The sequence below is a fragment of the Zootoca vivipara genome, chromosome 6 (genome assembly GCF_963506605.1).
Source record: "Zootoca vivipara chromosome 6, rZooViv1.1, whole genome shotgun sequence".
Lineage (NCBI taxonomy): Eukaryota > Metazoa > Chordata > Lepidosauria > Squamata > Lacertidae > Zootoca > Zootoca vivipara.
The window spans coordinates 30,602,879-30,625,927 of record NC_083281.1 but is presented as its reverse complement, the minus strand read 5'-3'; the positions used below and the strand labels follow the sequence as shown (position 1 = coordinate 30,625,927).

At 45.3% G+C, this 23,049-nt stretch overlaps 1 protein-coding gene across 5 annotated transcripts in view; it reads left to right on the top strand.

The window, feature by feature from the left end:
• Nucleotides 1–23,049, top strand: part of HIVEP3 (HIVEP zinc finger 3) — a 239,699-nt gene that overhangs the window by 197,986 nt on the left and 18,664 nt on the right. For all 5 annotated transcript variants that reach the window (XM_060275721.1, XM_035120904.2, XM_035120894.2 and 2 more), the window contains one exon: nucleotides 10,971–11,146. In XM_060275721.1, the coding sequence (XP_060131704.1) occupies nucleotides 10,971–11,146 (176 nt within the window). The remainder of the gene's footprint in view (nucleotides 1–10,970; nucleotides 11,147–23,049) is intronic.

The window sequence follows — 23,049 nt, the reverse complement described above, 5'->3', positions numbered from 1 at the left end:
GTTACCTTTCAAATAAACTACCGGAATTAGAGATAATGCAGAAACTCGTATTTTGGGGCTCAGAAATACAAGCCTTTGGACTTGTGACGCTCACCCCAAAGACAAGGTGAGCCTTATGTCCCCAAAGCTTCTCACTCAGATTTTAATTGGAGCTTACTGCACTCCTTTCCCTCCCAGCCAGCCATACCCCAAATCTTCGCCCTCCACACTCTGATGATCCTTCAAGAGACCACACAACACTGGTCCTGAAAGACCTACATTGGCTCCCAGTATGATTCCGAGCACAATTCAAAGTGTTGTTGCTGACCTTTAAAGTCCTAAACCAGGCTTCCTCAAACTTGGCCCTCCTGATGTTTTTTTGCCTACAACTCCCATGATCCCTAGCTAGCAGGACCAGTGGTCAGGGATGATGGGAATTGTAGTCTCAAAACATCAGCCCAGTATACCCGAAGGAGCATCTCCACCCCCATTGTCCAGCCTGGACACTGAGGTCCAGCTCCGAGGGCCTTCTGGCAGTTCCCTCGCTGCAAGGTTACTGGGAACCAGGCAGAGGGCCCTCCCATCAGGTGTCAAGGAAATAAACAACTATTTGACTTTGAGAAGACATCTGAAGGCAGCCCTGTTTAGGGAAGTTTTTTATGTTTATGTTTTATAATGTTTAATATTCTGTTGGGAGCTGCCCAGCGTGGCTGGGGAAACCCAGCCAGATGGGCAGGGTATAAATAATTTATTGTTATTGTTATTGTTATTATTGAATAATAAGTATTTCCTACTTGCCCACATAACTCTGCATCTCCAGAGGTGGTATGAAGTAGAGGGAGGGCAGTCTCTTCCTCTGTTCTGTTTCAACATAAGTACCCCTGGGAAATGTAATATTCCCAAGGACACCAAATGGCCTGATTTTGTGATGTGGTGCAGAGAGAATGGCTCAACTTAATCCAACCCAATTGAAGCCTGGGAGAGTTTCTTCATTTCCTTTTTTTTTTTAAAAAAAATATTTTTATTAATTTTCCAATTAAAACCAATTATATCACATTCAATATTTCAAATTATACACATATATATATCAATCAAACCGAATGTTATGCCAAATCATCTAAAAAATTTTTTATTTGGGTTCCCATGCTTCAAGAAATTGGGAATTCCTCGCAACTGTCCACTGCCGTCTTTTTTCTAAAGTTCAAATCGTCCTCCAAGTTCATAATAATCCAGATCTTCCCCTTACAGTCACATAGATGTTTTCCACTTTCATCCGATTGTTTCCCAGCCGCTGAGATAAATATCAAATAAAGTTTCACAGATGTTCTTTCTCCTGTGTGGGTTAATCAGTCCAGCCTCCCCATAAATCTTCTTAATGGAGCTCCTTGTTGCGTCGAAGCAGCCCGAAGCAGCGCCATCTCAAAAAGCTCAAATCACTTTCGCTTTCTCTCACAGCCATGAAGATTCACGATCATTATAGAATTTACAGCTTTTTCAGGCAGGAGACCCAAACATCAAACCATAAACTCTAGGTAAATTAATGGATCTCCTTGCCCTATAGCTGAACTTAGCTTCAGGTCGCTGCTCCAATTTAAAGTGCGTCACAACTCATAAATCCTCCGAGCGCGTCCAGAACTCCTTCCGCCCGACTAGGGGGAGGCTTTTCTCATCGGCAACTCCACATCTTTAAAAAAAATATGCTCAGTAACAACAGTTATAAAGTTCAACTCACACAGTCTTTTGCTTCTCTTTCACTCCAAACAAGCCAGGACATCGCGTCCGGGAAGGTACGAGGCAACAATATGAAGGAAAAAAAAAATAAAAACTTCCCTTATCGCTCCGTCCCCATCAATCCTTCTTCCAGATGCAGTACAATCTTTGACTCCTCTCCTTTCAGCAGCATAAATTTCTCAGCAGTAAACAGCGCTTCTTCCCCTCCTTCTGAAGTATGTCCATAGATTTAAGCCTAATTATCTTCTTTAACCATGGAAATCCCCGCCATGCAGATTAGCGTCCGGGAGTCCTGGCCCTCGTAAGTGCTCAGCCCAAGCTCCCACCACTCCAAAAACAGTCGGAGTGGGTCTGGGGGCATCGCGGGCCAGCGGCCCCTCTCCGTAACCCCCGGAGAGGGTAGGGGGGTTGCCATTTACTCCCCTAGCAACCGCCAAATTCCTTACGAAGGTCAGAGAGATGGAAAACAGGTCCGCCATTCCTGCAGGCGGAAACCGGAACCTAGTTTCTTCATTTCCTAACTGGGATAAGTGAGCCCCAATGATACATGGCTCTCACCTAAATGGAGGAACACATTGCCAGTTAATTTTAGTCCAGTGTCTACCTCTTTCTGCCAAGGCTAATGTGGAAGTTATCACAATTCAGTCCCTGGCATCTCCAGCTAGAGGTGGTGGTCTAGAGACCCCTGTTCCCCTTGCTATAGTGCCCAGAGTGGTTTAACAGTCAATCCCTCTTCCCAGGGATTTCTGGGAACTGTGGCTCTCTGAGAGGAAAATGGGTGTCCCAATAAGTTAAATAACTACAGCTCCCAGGATTCTTTGGGGGAAGCCACAGCTGTTTAAAGCGGGATGATACCGCTTTAAATGTATAATGCAGATGGGCCCCAGGTTGAAATGGGAGCAGACCACTCACAAACTATTGCAAGGGTGGGGGGGCATCTCTCTGTGTCCTTATTTCTTGGTGGGGGGATCTATTAAAAGTGGCACACAAGGAGTGGGTGGGGCCAAAGACAGCAGGTGGCATGGGCTGGGTCAGAGCCCAACTTGTTCCAACCAGAGAGCCCAAACACGAAAAAGATGTTTAGATACACCTTCCCAAAAAAACCGGAAGCATTTTTGTTAGGAATAATAGGGGAAGAGATCAGAAAGGAAGATCAAGTATTGTTTATGTATGCGACAACCGCGGCTAGGACATTGTTAGCCCAAAAATGGAAATTACAGGAATTACCTACAATTGAGGAGTGGCAGATAAAAATGATGGACTATGCTGAACTTGCTAGATTGACTTGCAAGATCCGCGACCAAGGGGAGACAAGGTTTCAAAAGGACTGGAGTAAATATGTGGACTATATGGAGAAAAACTGTAGATCTTTAAAAACTCTTGCAGGATTGAAATAAATCCTACGAATTGACTAAAAAGTTTAAAAAAGGAACTGCAAAAAAAGGGATTTAACAAGAAACCCGCATGAAGGGAGGGGGGGAAGTCATAGCTCGGCAGAGCAAGATATAAGATGAAAATATAAGATGTTTTGTATAAAAGATTGTTTTTTTATTTTTTATTTGTTAAATTTGAAAAATGGAATAAAATTTTATTTTTTTTAAAAAAAGAGAGCCCAAACACAGCCAGGGCACGCAACTGTGCTTTTCACGGCGATAAGCACACACGGGTCTCCAAAGCACTTCGCTCTGGCTCGATCAGACTCCGTCCTTGTGCATTGTGTTGCTGTATCAAAATACCCCCAGTGGCTTTTTCCAGATAAAGCTGAGCCTTTGTCAAGATTGTCCCCATATAGGCTGTTTTTGCTGGAGCAGGATTGATCTGCTTCTAAAACTCTCTCTCTCCTTACCCCCCATGTGATGTCTGTGTCTTGCTTTTAAGTCTGTTGGCAGGCACCCAGTCAGCCACAGCAGTCAGAATTGCTGCTGGTTCATGAGAGTGCAGGGTGCCAGTATCTTCCTTGACATAGCAAATTCTCATGAAAACCAATAAACCACGTTTAAAAAAAGAAAAAAAAGGGGGATAGGAGAAAGTTTGCAGCCTGTTGTCCGGCAAATGATCTTATTCTTGGCCAGCTGGGGTAGCATAATGATTAACAGTGCAATCCTAGACTCGTCTGCTCTGAACCAAGCTCTGTTGAGTTCAATAGGGCTTACACACCCAGGCAAGTGAGTATAGGATTGTAAACAAAGAGACTGAGTTATGAATCAATACCTCCCTGGTTTGGAAAATCACTAGATAACCTTTGGCCAGCTGCTGCTATCTGCAGCCAGGGGATTATAACACCAACTCACCTTACAGATTTGCTTTAAGGCAGGAGTGAGGAGCCTGTGGCTCCACTGGTGTTGACTCCCATAATCCTTGACAATTGGCCATGCATGCTGGGGTTGATAGGAACCAGAGTCCAACAGCATCTGAGTGGCTCAGGTTCCCCATCTGTGCTGTAAGACACTCATGTGAAACGTTCTGAAGACTTAAAAGTACTATACAAATTGTCGGGGGATTGTTGCGGCTGCTCTCGAGTAAAGACGCTCCAGTCCGCTCTGTCTTTAAGAGCTTTATTGTGCATATTATTTACAGTGCAGAGATATCAAAAAACATGACTGCCTAGTCCGATTCAAAACCCGGCAATGGCTTACGTTGCGTCTTGGACCAGCATAAAAGCCCGGGCACCCCAAAAGCCGCCCCCTAGCCCTGCGTCTGGGCGCGCGCCTCAATTTGGGCGCCGGAAGGGGCTGTGTTCCTTCTCCTGTCCTTTGGCTGAAGCGTTGTAGAGGCTCCGGCACCTCGCTACACTGTCTTTCCCCCTCTGGCCAGCCTTGGCTCTGACACGTCTGAGAGTCCTCTCTCCACCCCGCTCCATTCCTCATTCCCTCCTCCTGACCCGCTGCTAGCGCTGTCACTGGGTGAAGTGCTGGTCAGGATAACTGGGGGAGGGTCCCTGTATGGAGTCCCCCTGACACAAATGTTAAGAGTTGTTAGGATAATAATAATAATAATAATAATAATAATAATAATAATAATAATAATGGTACCCTACCCATGTGACTGGGTATCCTCAGCCACTCTGTGATTGTTAGTGTTTGTAAACTTTAAAATGCACACTTTTAAGTACCCCTAAATGTAGCAACATTTGGAAGGCGCTAGGTTGCAGAAGCCTGCTTTAAATATATTCTATTTTGTTAAACTTAGCAACATGCTTCCTCCTTTTCACTTAGCCATGCTTTGGTTTGGCTTAGCATTAACATGCAAACTGAGGATGCTTCCTGATTGCACTTTATTTCGTTTTCCTGACTTTTCCTTGCCTTGTAATTTTTGCCTTTTATGTGATGTTTTACATGATGTAAGTACCACTTCTGAAACTCTAAGCAGAATCCAGTGCTTATTTTCATGCTACTTTCTCCCTGACAAAAATAGGCTTGCAACCGAACAAATTATGGGAGTTTGTGCTGTGATTTCCTCACTTTTCACGTGTCGTGCCACTCCCACTCACGTGCCAAAAATTGGCCCGGTATCCCAGCATATGGTTCTTTCCTGCCATTTTCACGAGTGAATCATGGGGGAACAGAAGCACTCGTGTGCAGAGAGGGTGACACATCATAAAGAGCAGAACATCAATTATAAAAGACCCCAATTCCACAATGCAACAGGTAATGCAATGTAAAATAAACAGTGGAAATCGTGACAGAGCCACTACCATTGTACCCAGGAAGACTCATGCAATAATCCCCACCTCTGAATGTACCCTGAGTCAGACAAAACTCTTCTTTTTCAGTACAGCAACAGTTCTGCATGACATGGTTCGAACACCTTCTTTTCTTCGGTAGTCAAATCTAATTGTGTGCTTTTAAAATGTTGTTTTCCTTTAATCCCTGTTTAGTCATGCACACACACATCTTTCCCACTTTTCTGACCACAGAATAAATGAGCTGGAGAAGGAACAGCTCTTTTTAGTAAGGCCCAGATAACACACACACACACACACACACACACACACACACACACACACACACACCCGCAATGCCAGGAGATGTTGTCTGTTGATAGCGCTAATGGAGCTGACACAGGACTCCAGCATAACAAAGGCATGGCTCATAAAGGGTGCATGTCAGAGAGTAATTACCAGTAATACAAGAACAAGGCAGCTGTAAATGGAGTCCTATGATTGATTGCCAGGGGGCAAATGCCTGAGCAGTGCAGGAGGCCTTGCCTGATGGTTGAAGCAGGTTCATTGAGATGTAGGCAGTGGAGTGGCCATCTCCATTTTATTTTATTTTATTTATGTCTGCATTGCTTTTCATTAAACATTCTTTGCACGGTGCAAAAGTTAAAGAATAACTTACAAACATGTAGGATAAATCCATTCTAAAGATTCCATAAGTGTAAAGCAGACAAAAAATATAAATAAATGGCAGCAAGACTGTCCAGTGTCAAAGGTTCACCTTTGTGGAAGAATACGGTGGTGCCTTGTTTCTCGAACTTAATCCATTCCGGGAGTCATTCGACTCTCGAAAAACCAAGGCACGACTTCCAATTGGCTGCAGGAGCTTCCTCCACTCAAGCGGAAGTCATGTTGGACATTCGTCTTCCGGAAAACGTTCACAAACTGGAACACTTACTTCCGGGTTTCCAGTGTTCGGGAGCCGATTTGTCCAACAACTAAGCCGTTCGAGAACCAAGGTACCACTGTATAGGTAAAAGTAAAAGACCCCTGGATGGTTAAGCCCAGTCAAATTTGACTATGAGGTGCGGTGCTCATCTTGCTTTCAGGCTGAGGGAGCCGGCGTTTATCCACAGACAGCTTTCCAGGTCATGTGACCAGCATGACTAAACTGCTTCTGGCACAATGGAACATCGTGACGGAAGCCAGAAAGCATGGAAACACCGTCGTCATTGTCGTCCCCCAGGAGGAATGGAGGAAAACCCTTTAAGCCCCTGGAGGTTGCCACGGCTCAGGTTGCTGAGGTTTTAGGCGGCTCAGGCTTGGACTGCCCCCCTCCCACGCCTGTACGCCTCTTTCCCTAGCTCGGGCTGGCAGCAGATCGGGTTGTCCTATTTTTTGCTCTTCAAGATTTGGCATCCCTACTTGTTTTCATCGGAGAAATGTTGGGGTGTGTGAGATGGGTCCTTGAACTCTGAGAATGTCTCTTGCTTGACTGGATAGAGGGGGATGCAAAGTGTGTGTGGAAACCAGCCACTGTCACGTGACCCATAGCAAGTTGGATAGGAAGGAAAGCAATCCCCAGGATGAAAAACAGTGTCCCATCCTTGCTGCAGGCCCTTCAGTGCAGGTGACTGGAGGATTCTTTCTGAGGAGATAGATGTTGGGAAAGTCTGGGAAGATTTGTGGGAGAACTGGTAAAAGAGATGTAGGCAATCTTCAAGGCTTATTTTCCAATGTGGCTGCATCTCTATACATTTAAGGCACTATTATACTTTTATTATAGGGATGTGGGTGGCGCTGTGGTCCAAACCACTGAGCCTCTTGGGCTTGCTGATCAGAAGGTCGGCGGTTCACATCCCCGCAGCAGGGTGGGCTCCCATTGCTCTGTCCCTGCTCCTGTCAACCTAGCAGTTCGAAAGCACGCCAGTGCAAGTAGATAAATACAGATAGGTACTGCTGCAGCAGGAAGGTAAACAGCATTTCCATGCGCTCTGGTTTCCGCCAGGGTGTTTAATTGCGCCAGAAGCGGTTTAGTCATGATGGCCACATGACCCGGAAAGCTGTCTGTGGACAAACGCTGGCTCCCTCGGCCTGAAAGCAAGATAAGTGCTTCAGCCCCATAGTCGCCTTTGACTGGACTTAACCGTCCAGGGGTCCTTTACCTTTTTTTACCTTTTACCTATACTACTTTAAGTAGTCATGGTTTCTCCACCCGCAAAGAATCCACGGATTATAGTTTGTTATGAGTGCTGAGAGTTGTTAGGAAACTCCTCTTTTGGGCTACATTTGCCAGAGTTTCTGTGAAGGCAGATTTGTTGTTGCACCACTCTGGGAACTGTAGTTCTGGGAGGGAAATAGGGGCCTCCTAACAGCTCTCAGCACCCTTGACAAATTACAGCTCCCAGAATTCTTTAAGGAAACCGTGGCTGTTTAAAGTATCATCGCAGTGCTTTAAATGTATGGTGTGAATGTGCAGCGCCGTCTTAAGCGCCCCTGTCGCCATGGTGCGCCGGATCTCTCCGGCGCCCTTCCGCCCTGTTTACCAGCGCGGTGGGCGGGTGGGCGTGGCGTTGCTGCGCGGCGGGCGGGCGGGCAGGCAGGCACAGCGCGATCTCTCCGGCGCCCTCCCGCCCCGTTTCCCAGCGCGGTGGGAAGGTGGGCGCCGCGCGCAGCGGACCGGCGGGCCGGCCAGCGGGCGGGCGCAGCTCGCGGCACCCTCCTGGCGGGCCGGCGCCATGGTGCCCTGCGCCACCGGGGGTCTACGGCGAGCCAGCCCTGTGAATGTGGCAGTGCCTGGGTGGGAGTTACCCTGGGAATTTTGTGCAGGCTTAGTGAGCTCCTTGGACGAAAGACTGGGGACAATCAAATGAAAATATATCCTTGCGCCCTGACTGACATTTGCTCTGGGTTTTTGTTTGTTCGTAGCCACCTATTATACTAAACTCCCATTTGAAATAAATTTACAACTCCTCCACATATTATGAGTTGCATTCATACCTAGCAATTATACCTAGCTTTATTGAAATGTGTGGGCCTTAGAGTCTGCTCTCTATCTCCTAATGTCTGGATGCGCATCTACAGCATGTCTGGCATATCTTTGACATTTACTGGTCATCTGTTTCCTTGTCTCTTGTAAATGCATCACTTGTAAACCAAAACTCAGCACAGACTGAGACTTCCCCACTACCACCCTGCCGGTGTGGTTTTTGAAGGTTACTTGGTTTTATTAGCCAATATATTTCATCTAGTAGTTCTGAGTGTTTCAATTTGATTGTCGGGAATGCCCCTCCTTTTTAAAGGATAGGATAGGATAGGATGAGGGATGCGGGTGGCGCTGTGGGTTAAACCACAGAGCCTAGGGCTTGCCGATCGGAAGGTTGGCGTTTCGAATCCCCGCGACAGGGTGCGCTCCCGTTGCTCAGTCCCAGCTCCTGCCAACCTAGCAGTTCGAAAGCACATCAAAATGCAAGTAGATAAATAGCTAATGCTCTGGTTCACCAGAAGCGGCTTAGTCATGCTGGCCACATGACCTGGAAGCTGTCTGCGGACAAACACCGGCTCTCTCAGCCTGTAAAGCGAGATGAGTGCTGCAACTCCAGAGTCGTCCGCGACTGGACCTAATGGTCAGGGGTTCCTTTACCTTTAGGATGGGATGGGATGGGGAGGGGAGGGGATGGAAGGGAAGGGAAAGGTTTGAGCAACTCTTGAGATGCATATTCTCTTTCAAATATTTAGACACCCAACTCTATTGATATTGTTGGCCAAAGTTGGTGGTGATCTCTTAAATTCAAGGAGGCCAAATGATGTTTTTCACTCTGCATTGGAAGCAGGAAAATGGTAGGAAGCAATTGCTTGCATTTTTTTTTTTTTTGCTAACTGCAGCCGTCAACTGCTGTGGCATTCCTTTCATGAAAACTGCCAAAATATAATGTTTCCATATGAATGATGATTTGGGAGGGGAGCTTGAGTTACATGGTGTGTCTCAGGAGTGGGGAACCTTTTTTTCAGCTGGAGGGCCTCATTCCCTCCTAGGCAAGCTTCTGAGGGCCACGTGCCAGTGGTAGGCAGGATCAGAGAAAAAAGTGGGCAGAGTAACAAATGTGTGCTTTATATGGCACACAAAAGAGCCTTATTTTCACAGTAAACTGAACTCAGGTACAAGTTATCTCTATGCATCTACGAGTATAAACTTTTTGATTTGTACAGCTCAATTGTTTGTATACACAGGTACATGGACCGTACGCTCATTGAGTGTAACATGCCCTGCAGAGGGTTGGACTAGATGACCCTTTTGGTCCCTTCCAACTATCCAGTTCTACAATTCTGTGAGCAACCTTACAGTAAAAACAGCGTGTATACTGTTGATATACACTGTTTATATAGTACAAACACTCAAACAGCTCTCTCTATCCCCCATCCAGGCAAGCAAGAGGCATTATCACAGTTCAGGTACACATTCTATCTAGGCAAAAACACTTGGGGGTGAAGCAGGACCAAGGAGGGGGCATGGCAACAGTTCCAAGGGCCATATAGAGGTGCCTGGAGGGCCACATTCAGTCCCTGGGCCTGAGCTTCCCCACACCGTCTTAGCCCAAAGCTAACTATGTTTACAGGTCTGTGATGTCTTTCCCTGATATGTTTTGCTTGAGCTTCTAGCCGCAGGTGTCAGATCATCATGCCTTTAACATTAAGGCATTATTCAGAAGGTGATGTGGCTGTTAGAGTAGGAAGTGTTCGTATTGCATGTGGCCAAATGAAATTTGAGGTGGCAGGTGTTTGGTAGGAAAGTGAAAAGCAGTAGTTTAGTGCTGTAGACCTGTGTGTGTGTGTGCAATCATCAGCATGCTGTTCCCATTCTGCTGGGGAAACCAGTTTGAGCATTCATTTGGAATGCTTTTGATCTCCTTCTTCCACGGGGGGTCGAGTTGCCCCATTTGGTTCTCCCGCTGGCAGGTTTCTTTTCTTGATAGCTGAGCTGCATGATTGAGTGTGGATTCGAACCTGGCCCCTTTGGTCCTAGGCACACCAATTCAGGGATGGTCAGTGCGGTCGGTACCTTCCAGAAGTTGTTGGATCCCAGCTCCCTTCAGTGTGACCAATGGTTAGGGATGATGGGGAGTCCCACACTGCTTTGGTTGCCCCTGCATAGCTGCTACACCACACTGGCTTTCTCCAAAATGGGAAAGAAAGGAATTTGCCCGAAGGTTGGCTCTCTCCATTAAGAACATAATAAGAGCCCTGCTGCATCCAAATAGCCCAATGCATAGGGGAAGCCCGCAACCAGGACTTGAGCACAACAGCATTTCTCCATTCACAGTCCCACCCATTGAAATGAATGGAAGAGCCATAGATCAGGGAGTGCTCCATCACGCCAGCAGCTCATGATGCTCAATGCTCCCTCCCCACAAAACAACAACAACACGGAGCTTCGTTTCCCCTTGACTAATCAATGTAGCGAATTTGCTAGCCGAGACTTTTTTTGGTCTGTGGCTATGAATGATATGCACTGGGTTTTTGTTTAACGTTAAAGGAGGCTTGTTACGTCTTTAAGGTGGGAATCTTTTTTATTTCTGTTACCATGACACCCTGTTGCTCATAGGTACAAATCAAACGAAGAGTATGTGTATGTGCGAGGCCGTGGACGAGGGAAGTATGTATGTGAGGAGTGTGGAATTCGCTGCAAGAAGCCCAGCATGCTGAAGAAACACATTCGCACGCACACAGACGTCAGGCCATATGTCTGCAAGTACTGTAACTTTGCTTTTAAAACCAAAGGTAAGCACCGGCCAGCTCCACGCTCATCTTCTTAGCACATTTGCTTGCTAGTTGACATTCTCGGCAGGGTTGGGGTGGGGGATGACACCAGTGCAACAGGAAAGGATGCTTGAAATCCTTTGAGGAACCTCTAACTTGGCTGAAGCATGCTAAAGCAAGAGTATGTGACGTGCTATTTTTGCCAGACGGCTTCTGTCAAGTGTTTGCCTGCGGTTTGCTATGAACCGTTCTTGTGCTTTGGCAGAAAGGCGGGTTTAAGCCTTAATTGTGGCTAAAACACACACACACACACGCACACACCACCACCACCATCAGACATATTCCACGATTGAACAACCAACCAACTAGCTTCAAGGGTGAAGGCATTTAATAGGGTGGTGATAGGGGTCCCACTGAGTTTCCTTGGGGCTGTCAAGTGTATCTGCGGTCTAAACGACCAGTGCTCTTAAAGCCTTTCCCCCTCCCTTACCCCTTACTTCCCTTGTCTGCAGAAATTGTTCCTCCAGAGACTTTACCCCCCACCAAACAAATGTGCTTTCAATCCAAAGCCTGTGGGATTGCCAGCTCTTGGGAATCTTGGGTCTCTTCCCACCCCCCACCCCCTTTTAAAGCTTCCAGCTCCTCAGTGTTTCCTTACAATCTCACTTTTCATTTCCTTTTGAGCTAGGGAGGTTCCTCCTAATCTTTCTGGCAGAGATCAGCCTACAAGCATGTCTGGGCTGTAACCCTGAGGGTCACAACTCCAGAGGGTAGGAAATTGGGCCAACACACACAACTGGGATTTGAAAGGAAAAGTCAGAATTATCGGGTGGTAGCCGACTTAAGTTTTGTGAAGAATAGACCCGCTAAAATTCCTGGACCTAACTCAGGCTGCTTTCATACCATACATTTTAAAATACAGTAGTGTCTTGCCACTTTAAACAGTCATGGCTTCCCCCTAAAAATTCTGGGAGCTATAGTTGGTTATGAGCGCTGAGATTTGTTGGAAGGCAAATCTCAATTGTCAGAGTTCCCTGGGAAAGAGGGATTGACTGTTAAACTCTGGGAACTGAAGCTCTGTGAGGGGAAAAGGGGTCTCCTAACAACTCTCAGCACCTTCAACAAACTACAGAATTCTTTGGGGAAAGCCATGACTGTGTATCATAGTGCTTTAAATGTATGGTATGAATGTGGTCTCGCCGTGTTCATTAATTTCAATGGATCTACTTTGATTAGGATTAATATTGCATACATCCCACTATTATTTACTGAGCATAGCACCAGCCAGTGTATTGTGCTCATAGTGGTCTCTGTAAGCCAAGGGACTTCTGTGCAAGCCCCATCCTGCTCAGGGACATAAAGTTCTCCTTTCAGTGGGACACAAGCAGGACAGGTTTCCTGTGAATTGTTCCAACTGCAATGACCACATAGCGGCTTAGTCATTCAGTGGAGTCATCCGCCAGGCGGTTCTCAGCATTATAAACTTTGCAAACGTAAATTTGGCCTGGTGTTGATGTTACACCTCGAGTGGAATTGTAGTGGATTTTCAGCAGGGAGAGTGGAGGAGCTGACAGGAATCAGTCACAGATTCTGGCAGGTAACTCCTGTGCCAGGCTTTGGCAGAGGCCTCTGGGTGCCAGCTGGCATTGACGTCCTCCGCCACACTTAGAAGCCCATGCCCAGGATATCAGGAAAAGCTACAGACTCCAGTAAAAAAGAAATAGAAGCTTCATTTGGATAGAATCCAAGTGGGGATGGATGAAGCTGTTGTGGAAATTGGAGTGTGCATTTTTATCTGTGGATCCCCTCCACTGGTTCTCTCCCCAACCCCCATTTCTAGTCATGAGGAGTCATGCCTCAGCAAGGAAGGGCCATGGCTCAGTGATAGAATATAGCTTTGCTTCCAGAAGCTCCCAGGTTCAATCCCCTGCAGGTATGGCCAGGTATGGCCATGAGAGATTTCTTCCCTGAAACCCCAGAGATCCACTTCCAGTCAATGCTGCAGAGAATGTTGTTGGCCAACAATCTAACTCAGTATAAGGCAGATTCCCCTTTTACCGTGTCCCCAGTGGTAGAGTGTGTGCTTTATGCGCAGATGGCCCCATGTTTTTTGGTCCCCAGCAACTCTTTGTTGAAAGGTCTCAGATAGCAGAACTGGGAGAAGCTTCTGCCTGAGACCTTGGGAGAGGTATTGCCAGTCAACGAACAGACTGCTAGGCTAGGCAGAAGGAAGTCCTGATGATGTTAAAGTAGCTGTACCATCATCATATCCAGCACTACCATCAACAGCTGGGTAAATCAGAAATATATGTACCCTTGTGCATATCTTCCTTGTGGGAGAAAACAGAAAGGCATCCATGCGTCCTGATCTAGTTTGCTTTCAGGTACTCGAGTTCTGATGTGGGCACTGTGGGAATGTTTTTAGGGAGGCAGGACTCAGGAGAGGATACATTGTTTATTAATATCCTTCCTAACTTGTGCTGGCAACTTCCTTTACTTAGCTGAGTTTCACATTCCCCTTTTAAATGCACAGCAGATAGCTGGTTGCAGGCTGTAAGCCTCTCACTATTAGGTTCCTGGTAAGTTCCCTTATATCCCTCTTAAAAGAATAAACACGCCACAATCTTGTATAAAGTATAGAAAAGAAGTTTACTCACATTCAGTTCACAGTTGGAACCCTGAAGGCAGACTTAGTTACAAAGTATAGGCATGTCGAGCTATCCCATATGGGGATAATCCCAGTGTTGGCTGAGAGCATCTCTATCTAGAAAGCCGCTCCAACGATGGAGGAAATCAAATAGAGAGGGTGTGCACCGTGCCTTGTTCTTTTGTTACCTGGACAGGTAAGGTCACGCCCACCTCTAGTCACATGCTACTTATGTATCACATCCCACAAGCACTGAGTTTGCCACTGTTCTCTTCAACAGAGCCTCCTTAATTCCCAACACCTTTCCCCTTAAATACTGGTTGGCCAACAGGAAGCACACTGGTTCTGTATAAGGAGAAGGAAAGAGGGAGGCGTGTCCCTTCCTTCCGACCTCTGTATGTCCTAGCTATGCAGTGTTCCATGACACTAGAGAGAAGGGGGGAGAAGGGACAGACCACCCTTTTCCTCTCTTCTCATGCTTTACTGCACAGAAGGTGGTGCCTAATAAGACTTTAAGGGGGGGGAATGGATTAAGGGTTTGCAGGATTAAGAGTTCGCAGTGTAGGCGGTTGGGGAGGGAAACCAATATTTAGTCCCTGGCTTGGATTTTAATCTGAACCAGAGAATAACTTGGTGGCTTGTAAATTTTGCCTCCTCTTTGAAGCTCGAATTATGAGCCCCTCAAACTCTAAGATGAACTCAGAAATTGAAAGCTTTGCTGGCATCTGTAATGGTGGGTTCTAATTTGTGAATGTAAACAAATGAGTGGAGTCCCTCTCTTGAAACAAACAGGGTTATTCTTATTGGTAATTTATCTTTATGCACACATCAAAGGACACAGAATTTTGGATCAGAGTCACAGCTCCTACTAAGCCGTAGAATGAATGACCTTTGCAGGAAATTGCTGTGATAGAAATAGTGCTTGGGAAACCGTCAGGAAAATAAATCAACACTTTCACAGGCACTTTTTTTCTTGAAACCCAGAGCTGCAAAGTTAATAAGATCTACTCATGTTACCTGCATTGTCAAGCTCAACCCATTTTAACAATCCGAATAGTAATGTGCTGTTTGCAGGCTCAGCTGATGCCTCATTGCCTCTCGCTGACTGTCTTGTATAAAAATGGGAAATCAAAAAGACTGAGTTTGGGATCAAATTTGGGTCCTCTCTGCATGCTTTGATTTGCACTGTGATTCAACACAATTAAGAAAGAGCGTATTGTGCTGTCTTCTATCTCAGGGCACACGTATGCTACCGATTCAGTCAATCAATCTTTTATTATTACCATCAGGGATCAGCCACTAAGTTACAATCAGACAAATATGACTTGCAATTCACATGTCAGCGAAAGACTGTTAGGAATTAGCAGCACAGTCAAGGACTAGGCTGTGTGTGTGCAGTGTTGCACATTCACAGCCATACTTGGAATGGATTGCCGAGTGCTAATGTAGTTGGTAAGGAGATTTAACCATCCAATTCCTAGAAATGCATGTTGCTGGAGAGAATTTGCCATTTTGATTGTGATTTCATTTCTGGCGTCTGACAGAAGGAGGGAGGTGTGAACATCAGAGGTGCCTGGAAATTTAGTTCCACTACAAATTTAAACAGGCACCATAGTTTTTTCATTGCCCTGAAGTACCAGAGAATTATAGTTTTATGAGTATCAGTAGGATAGGGTCACTCAATCATATTATAGCGACCTGCTTGACAGCTTGCTTTGAGAGCCGCCACCTGTGAATAGGCTTTGAAATTGATTTCAGCTTCAAAGTTTTCCTTGCAGATTTGTAGTGGCCAGTAAAAAAAAAAGTCAGAGGTGTTATATACCACCCTCCTGTTTCTTAGATTTGGAGATGTGGTGTGTCCGCTGTATTGTCAGCTAGGAAATTGCACGTTTCTGAATTTCCACATTCTCTGGGGTTGAATTTGCATGAAAAGGGTCTGTCATTCATTTGTCCCAAACCCTGTGTTTGGTGCTTTGCAAACCCCACGGCAAACTTTTTCAGTAGGGGGCCAGTCTACTGTCCCTCAGACCTTGTGGGGGGGTGGACTTTGGGGGGGGGGCAAATTCACATGCTTCACAAATAACCCAGAGATGCATTTTAAATAAAAGGACACATTCTACTCATGTAAAAACACGCTGATTCCCGGACTGTCCATGGGCTGGATTTAGAAGGCGATTGGGGCCCCCGGACCTTGGTTTGCCTACCCATGCTTTACATCATTGCGACATCAGGTGATTGGTAGGAGGTTGGCCCCTCCCACCTGTCAATCCTGCTTCATGGGAGAAATAAAAATCCAGACCACTGGCCGGATCCCTTTCCCTGCCTCTGCTATAGAGATCCCAAGCCTAATTAAACGCAAATATTTGTAAGCAATCCCCAGTGGGCTTTTCTTCTTTTTAAAGGCAAAAGCAGCTTCTGGGGGAGGCAGTTTGGAGAGAGGAAGTGGGGAGAAATGTTGTTTTCCCCTACCCACCCACCCCCACAATTGCCCCTTCCTAAAGTGCCTTTTAAACAGCTACTGGAGTTCTGTTAGATGCATTTGTGCGTCACGCTGGGGAGAGGCCCTCAGGTGAATTGGAACCATTTAAAATATGATTCATCTTTAGCGGATTGCAAAGATTAAATATAATGGGCCTGTGTTACAAAAGCTGGTAAAAAGCTTATTCTGAGCTGCAAGATTCTTTCGGCGCACTCTAACCACTGCGAAGCACTTCTAAGCTTCCTGGATTGCAATCACAATGTTAAAACACATACTTAATTCTCTGCCCCCGAAATAAATAGGGTTTAAGTGCTTAACAGTAGCTGGTGCATGCCCTTTATCTGTAGCAATCAAGTCTTTTCCTTTTTTTATCTCCCCCTTGCCCCTTTTCTTTCTCTGTAGCAAAAAGGGCCTATTTTTAAAAAAGAAATCCCACCATTCTGCCTTAAAAATGTTTGAAAGTTCCAAAAACAATTTAGCTTTTTTAGGGGGTGGGAAAGTATCTCATAGAAATTCTATTTGATTTGCTGTTTTGGTTCCCCTCACTGCCTCCCAATGCTCAGTTTTGTACTCAGGTAGTGGTCTTGTGTATGTAAAAGGTTAAAATGTGCACTGCTCTACTGGAAACTGCCCCACCCCCCACCCCAAGCTTGGACTGGTTCTTAATTGGCTGAGTTCAAAAGAATTGGAAAGCAGGTGTCCTCTAAGGACTGTTCTAAATTGTGGGTTGTATCCCATGAAGTTTTACTCAGAGTAGACCCATTGAAATTTTTTGGCCTATGTTAGCCGTGTCTATTAATTTCAATGGGTCCCCTCTAGGTAGGATTAGCAACCCTGTTCCCGTCATTGTCTACTCCCAACAGCTTCATTCAGGCATCACTTATCAAAGCAAAACAAAATGCATCCCCAAGAAAGAGGAGAATTAGGGCTCAGATTTGCATAGAAGTTGCACCTACTAATTTTATATGCCTTGATGCACATTTAGAAATAATTCCTATAATTTTAATGGAAATGCAGCATAGGCCACCACAATGGGGAAGGTTTCGCCAGGTTGCCTGTGGGCCTACTCAGTTGGCTGCCCAGGTGGTCAATGTTAATGGGCAACATTGAGACCCTTCCTGGTCTCCCTTCTTAGGCCACCCCATGTCCCATCATCACATAGCAAAAGAAGGTGGACGTTGCTTTGCAGAAAAGTTAAAGCAGCCTTCCTCAACCTGGTGCTCTCCAGAGGCTTTGGACTACAATTCCCATCATCCCCCAGCTAGCCATTCAGTGCTGTCTAGGGGCTGATGGGAGATGTAGTCCAAAGCCCCCAGGGAATGCCAGGCTGGGAGGGAATTCCACAATCTGGGAGCCGCTCTCTTTTGTCACCACCAACTGTGCTTCTGATGTTGATGGGACCAAGAGGAGATGCTCACCCGATTAGCACCTGGGCAGATTCATATAGGTAGATGGGGTCTTTCAAGTGACCTGGGCCCATGAGATTGCGCAAACAAGAGATGGCAGCTGTACACCCAAATGGTCAGGCAACCGTTGGGCAGGAATCTGAATTTGCCTCTGCATACCAGTATGAAGAACACTCCACTATGCAACAGTGAGAAACATCAGGATATCCTTAATACCATATTGATTGTCACAGATTTATAAGGAATTTCTACAGGCTCCTCAAATACCCAGGTGGCTGGCTAGCCATGCCCCCTACTGAAGAACCCTAAGAAAATGATTTCCAATTTTATTTGCAAAGAATGATGGGAATTCCATATGGCAGGCCTGGAGAGAAATTTAGCTTTGTGATTCTCACTTCCCGAAACAATCTGTGAGCCGAAGCATAGCTCTCCTTTCAAAATTCACACTTCTCTGAGTTTTGCAATGCAGTTCTGCGACAACAATGAAAAAGGTCACAAAATACACCCGCTAGGAGACAGTGTGCACAAAATGCATATTTTCATGAAAATAACATATATAATAAACACATTATATAAGGCAAATGTGCATACAAAAATGTATACTAGAATGCCAGTGGCTTTTTGTGGGATCATTTAATTTTTGAAGATTCAAATTGGAACTGAAATTATGAGAAACGGAGAGAAACCGAAAGTGGCAGATTCATCCACCTTTGGGCAAGGGTGGAGAACCTGGTGCCCTTCAGATGCCCTTCAGTGCCCATCAGCATGGCCAAGGGTCCTCAGTGGCGGAAGGGGCCGTCCAACAACATTTGGAGGTTCCTTGCGCCTGCTTTATGAAAGGTTAGTTGAAAACAGGTAGGGCCATTTTTAGTTAAACCTAAGTCTCCATCCCTTCTGTGACATTCTGCTCTGCAGGAGAATGGATTTAAATATGCTTTTCCTAAGGTTGCAGTTGGGTTCCATGATTTGTAGGTGACATCATTACGCTGCTCCTATATATTGTCCAATATATATTACGCTTCTTAAATGAGGGTCTTCTTAAATGAGCAATGCAAAGAAATAGAGGAAAACAATAGAATGGGGAAAACCAGAGATCTGTTCAAGAAAATTGGAGATATGAAAGGAACATTTCGTACAAAGATTACCATAATCAAGGACAAAAGTGGTAAGGACCTAACAGAAGCAGAAGACATCAAGAAGAGGTGGCAAGAATACACAGAGGAATTATACCAGAAAGATATGGAGGTCTCGTACACCCCAGGTAGTGTGGTTGCTGACCTTGAGCCAGACATCTTGGAGAGTGAAGTCAAATGGGCCTTAGAAAGCACTGCTAATAACAAGGCCAGTGGAAGTGATGATATTCCAGCTGAACTATTTAAAATTTTAAAAGATGATGCTGTTAAGGTGCTACACCCAATATGCCAGCAAGTTTGGAAAACTCAGCAATGGCCAGAGGATTGGAGAAGATCAGTCTACATCCCAATTCCAAAGAAGGGCAGTGCCAAAGAATGCTCCAACTACCGCACAATTGCCCTCATTTCACACGCTAGCAAGGTTATGCTTAAAATTCTACAAGGCAGGCTTAGGCAGTATGTGGACCGAGAACTCCCAGAAGTGCAAGTTGGATTTCGAAAGGGCAGAGGAACCAGAGACCAAATAGCAAACATGCGCTGGATTATGGAGAAAGCTAGAGAGTTCCAGAAAAACGTCTACTTCTGCTTCATTGACTATGCAAAAGCCTTTGACTGTGTCGACCACAGCAAACTATGGCAAGTTCTTAAAGAAATGGGAGTGCCTGATCACCTCATCTGTCTCCTTAGAAATCTCTACGTGGGACAAGAAGCTACAGTTAGAACTGGATATGGAACAACTGATTGGTTCAAAATTGGGAAAGGAGTACGACAAGGTTGTATATTGTCTCCCTGCTTATTTAACTTATATGCAGAATTCATCATGCGAAAGGCTGGACTAGATGAATCCCAAGCAGGAATTAAGATTGCCGGAAGAAATATCAACAACCTCAGATATGCAGATGACACAACCTTGATGGCAGAAAGTGAGGAGGAATTAAAGAACCTTTTAATGAGGGTGAAAGAGGAGAGCGCAAAATATGGTCTGAAGCTCAACATCAAAAAACCAAGATCATGGCCACTGGTCCCATCACCTCCTGGCAAATAGAAGGGGAAGAAATGGAGGCAGTGAGAGATTTTACTTTCTTGGGCTCCTTGATCACTGCAGATGGTGACAGCAGTCACGAAATTAAAAGACGCCTGCTTCTTGGGAGAAAAGCAATGACAAACCTAGACAGCATCTTAAAAAGCAGAGACATCACCTTGCCGACAAAGGTCCGTATAGTTAAAGCTATGGTTTTCCCAGTAGTGATGTATGGAAGTGAGAGCTGGACCATAAAGAAGGCTGATCGCCGAAGAATTGATGCTTTTGAATTATGGTGCTGGAGGAGACTCTTGAGAGTCCCATGGACTGCTAGAAGATCAAACCTATCCATTCTTAAGGAAATCAGCCCTGAGTGCTCCCTGGAAGGACAGATCGTGAAGCTGAGGCTCCAATACTTTGGCCACCTCATGAGAAGAGAAGAATCCTTGGAAAAGACCCTGATGTTGGGAAAGATTGAGGGCACTAGGAGAAGGGGACGACAGAGGACAAGATGGTTGGACAGTGTTCTCGAAGCTACGAACATGAGTTTGACCAAACTACGGGAGGCAGTGGAAGACAGGAGTGCCTGGCGTGCTATGGTCCATGGGGTCACGAAGAGTCGGACACGACTAAACGACTAAACAACAACAACAAATATATTACGCTGCTCCCTTGATATTGTCCAATCTGTCTAGCTTGGCTTCTTATGGATAGCATACTGACGTGCATTTGGGTTATGTCTCCCCTCAACTTTCCTCCATGACTTTTTTCAGCTCTGCAAATAAGATGTCTATCAGGTTCCCTTCCTTTGCACTCCCTGTCCTCACTAAGCTGCTTTTGAGGTTCAAGGATGCAAAAGCATATTAGCTGTCTCAAGGCAACCGCTTAAGTCCCATGAAAGATGTCTCAACAAAAGGGATTAAGCAGCTAATAATGTTCATTGACAAGCAGGGAATGATGGAAACCTTTGTGTGTGTCTGTGTGGCATGTCTTGACTATGTTGCTGCCGCATGTTTCTAGTCCCCCCTGCTTTTGTTTGTGTGCTGATGGAATTAAAGTTAGCCAGTGGAACAGGGCTCAGGACCCTTCGGGGCATGATTGATCTCAATGACAAGCATCCATTTGAATGATGATACTGTCCATTATGAACTCGAGCTGGGACAAATTTTAGTCACAGCCGGGGGTTCTGTTTTTAAAATTATTAAAGAAGCAGCTGTGAATGGCTGGCCAAGAGGGCATGAATAGAGTTGAGATGCAACAGTTTCTTGAACCTTTTTTGGCCCTGAACCTTTTTTGAATGTGAAATTTGACATTGTGAGAAAAGTATTTTGTTTTGAAAAGAATATTATCACATCTACATCATACATTTAAAGCATACTTATACTGTGTTAATAGTCATGGCTTCCACCAAAGAATCCTTGGAACAATCATTTGTCAAGGGTGTTATAGCTCTGTGAGGGGTCTCCAAATTGCCCTCAGCACCTGTAACAACGTACAGGACCCAGGAGCCTGGCTGTTACAATAGTAAGAGTGCTTTAAACAGATGGTGTGAATGTGACTTCTAGGCTGAGGTCAATGCTCAGTGTTGTGGTCAAAGCCACCATCTGAGCTCATCCAATGTGCTCATGGAGAGCAATAATTCCCATGCAATTCAGCACTGGACAAACTCCAAATTTCACATGATGATTTCTTTATGACTATGAATCCTGTGAATCTTTTCTCCTTAACACATTTCTCATATGCAAATTTCCTTGTGATCTGTATTTATTAGGGGAAAACAATTATCCGAAAAAAGTAGCAAGAATAACTTGCAGATCATTAACATTTTCAATTTAAAGATGGAGAGATGAGTTTTGAAAGAGGGATTTGTCTGAAACCACAAAATTGATTCCACTCCTCCTAAGTCCGTTGTCCATAACATGACCTCTTTATCATTTCAGTCAAATGGACCAGAATGACTATATTGGTAAACAATAGTAAACCCCGAGTGTGCATTCTATCACTGTGCTGTGGTTCATTCCCTAGTAAAGCAGTTGTGATGGTGGCTTTGTACAAGCACCCTCCAGAGAAGTGGGATCCTTATTAGTGCTGAGCTGAAACAAGTCTCAGAAGGACCAGTTGGCTGGTTTCCTTTGCTTACTGTAATATTTTTTGGGGTTGCAGGTATTTTGCCAACAGTCAGGAGAGCTTTGGCTGTGTCATCTTGTTACAGTGCATTTGGAGAACCAAGCTAGATACTGAGACATACTCAGGGACTAACAAAACCTTGAAGGAGTTTCACTGAGGACATGCATGCCTTCTTATATTCAGTCGGCTCAGTCCCTGGAAAGGGGGGGGAGAGGGGGGGAAGGGAGAAGGGAGAAGGGTAAAGGAGAGAAAGGAAATGTTCTACCATTCTCTTGTTCTTTAACACTTTCTCTTCACTTCTCTCCTTTCATGCACCTGTATTCTCTCTTCCTTATCAAAAGCTGCCACATTCCATTCTCCTATTTACCAGAGGATAGACACCTTTCCTGGTCACTTGTGGTGATTTGAAGCCATCAGTGCAACCAGAGAGACTTTCAGTGCAAAGATCACTGATAACAGGTCCTCGCAAAGCTTGCTGTGTCGGAGATCAGATGCAGACTTCTGGGGTTCATAATGTGAGCCTCAAAGAAGAGGAAAGCATTATACCCATGAATTCTTCTCTGGTTCAGATTTCTCAGAAGAATGACTCCTTCCCAGCCACCAAACCTCCAGCTGAGAAGCCTTCACCAGGGCAAGAGAGGTTTATTATGTTTTTAGATATGCTGTAAGCTGCCCAGAGTGGCTAGGGAAACCCAACCAGATGGGCAGGGTAATAGTAATAATAATAATAATAGGTTTCTCTTGGTTGAATCATGCTGTCAAAGGTAGCCTTGGATTGTGGTATCTTGCTGGGCTCATCTTCATATACATACCAAAATTGAGAGTGCAGTCCTCCACAACAACAAAAGGTTGGGCTAGATGGAACCAACTTATATATTGATCCACCAAGACTCTTCTTACATCCTGATGCCTGCCTTCTCCACTTTTGGAGACTAATCCAAGCATTAGAGCAGCTGCATAGTTGCTGCCCACAAATTGTATTATGACCAGTAAGTACCCACAGCAGTGCTACAGCCTCAAAGGAAGAATAGAACTGCCATGCAGATTCATGCATCTGGGGAAGGGGCATAGCTCAGGGTACAGAGGAATCATCCTGATTACTCCTGCTTGT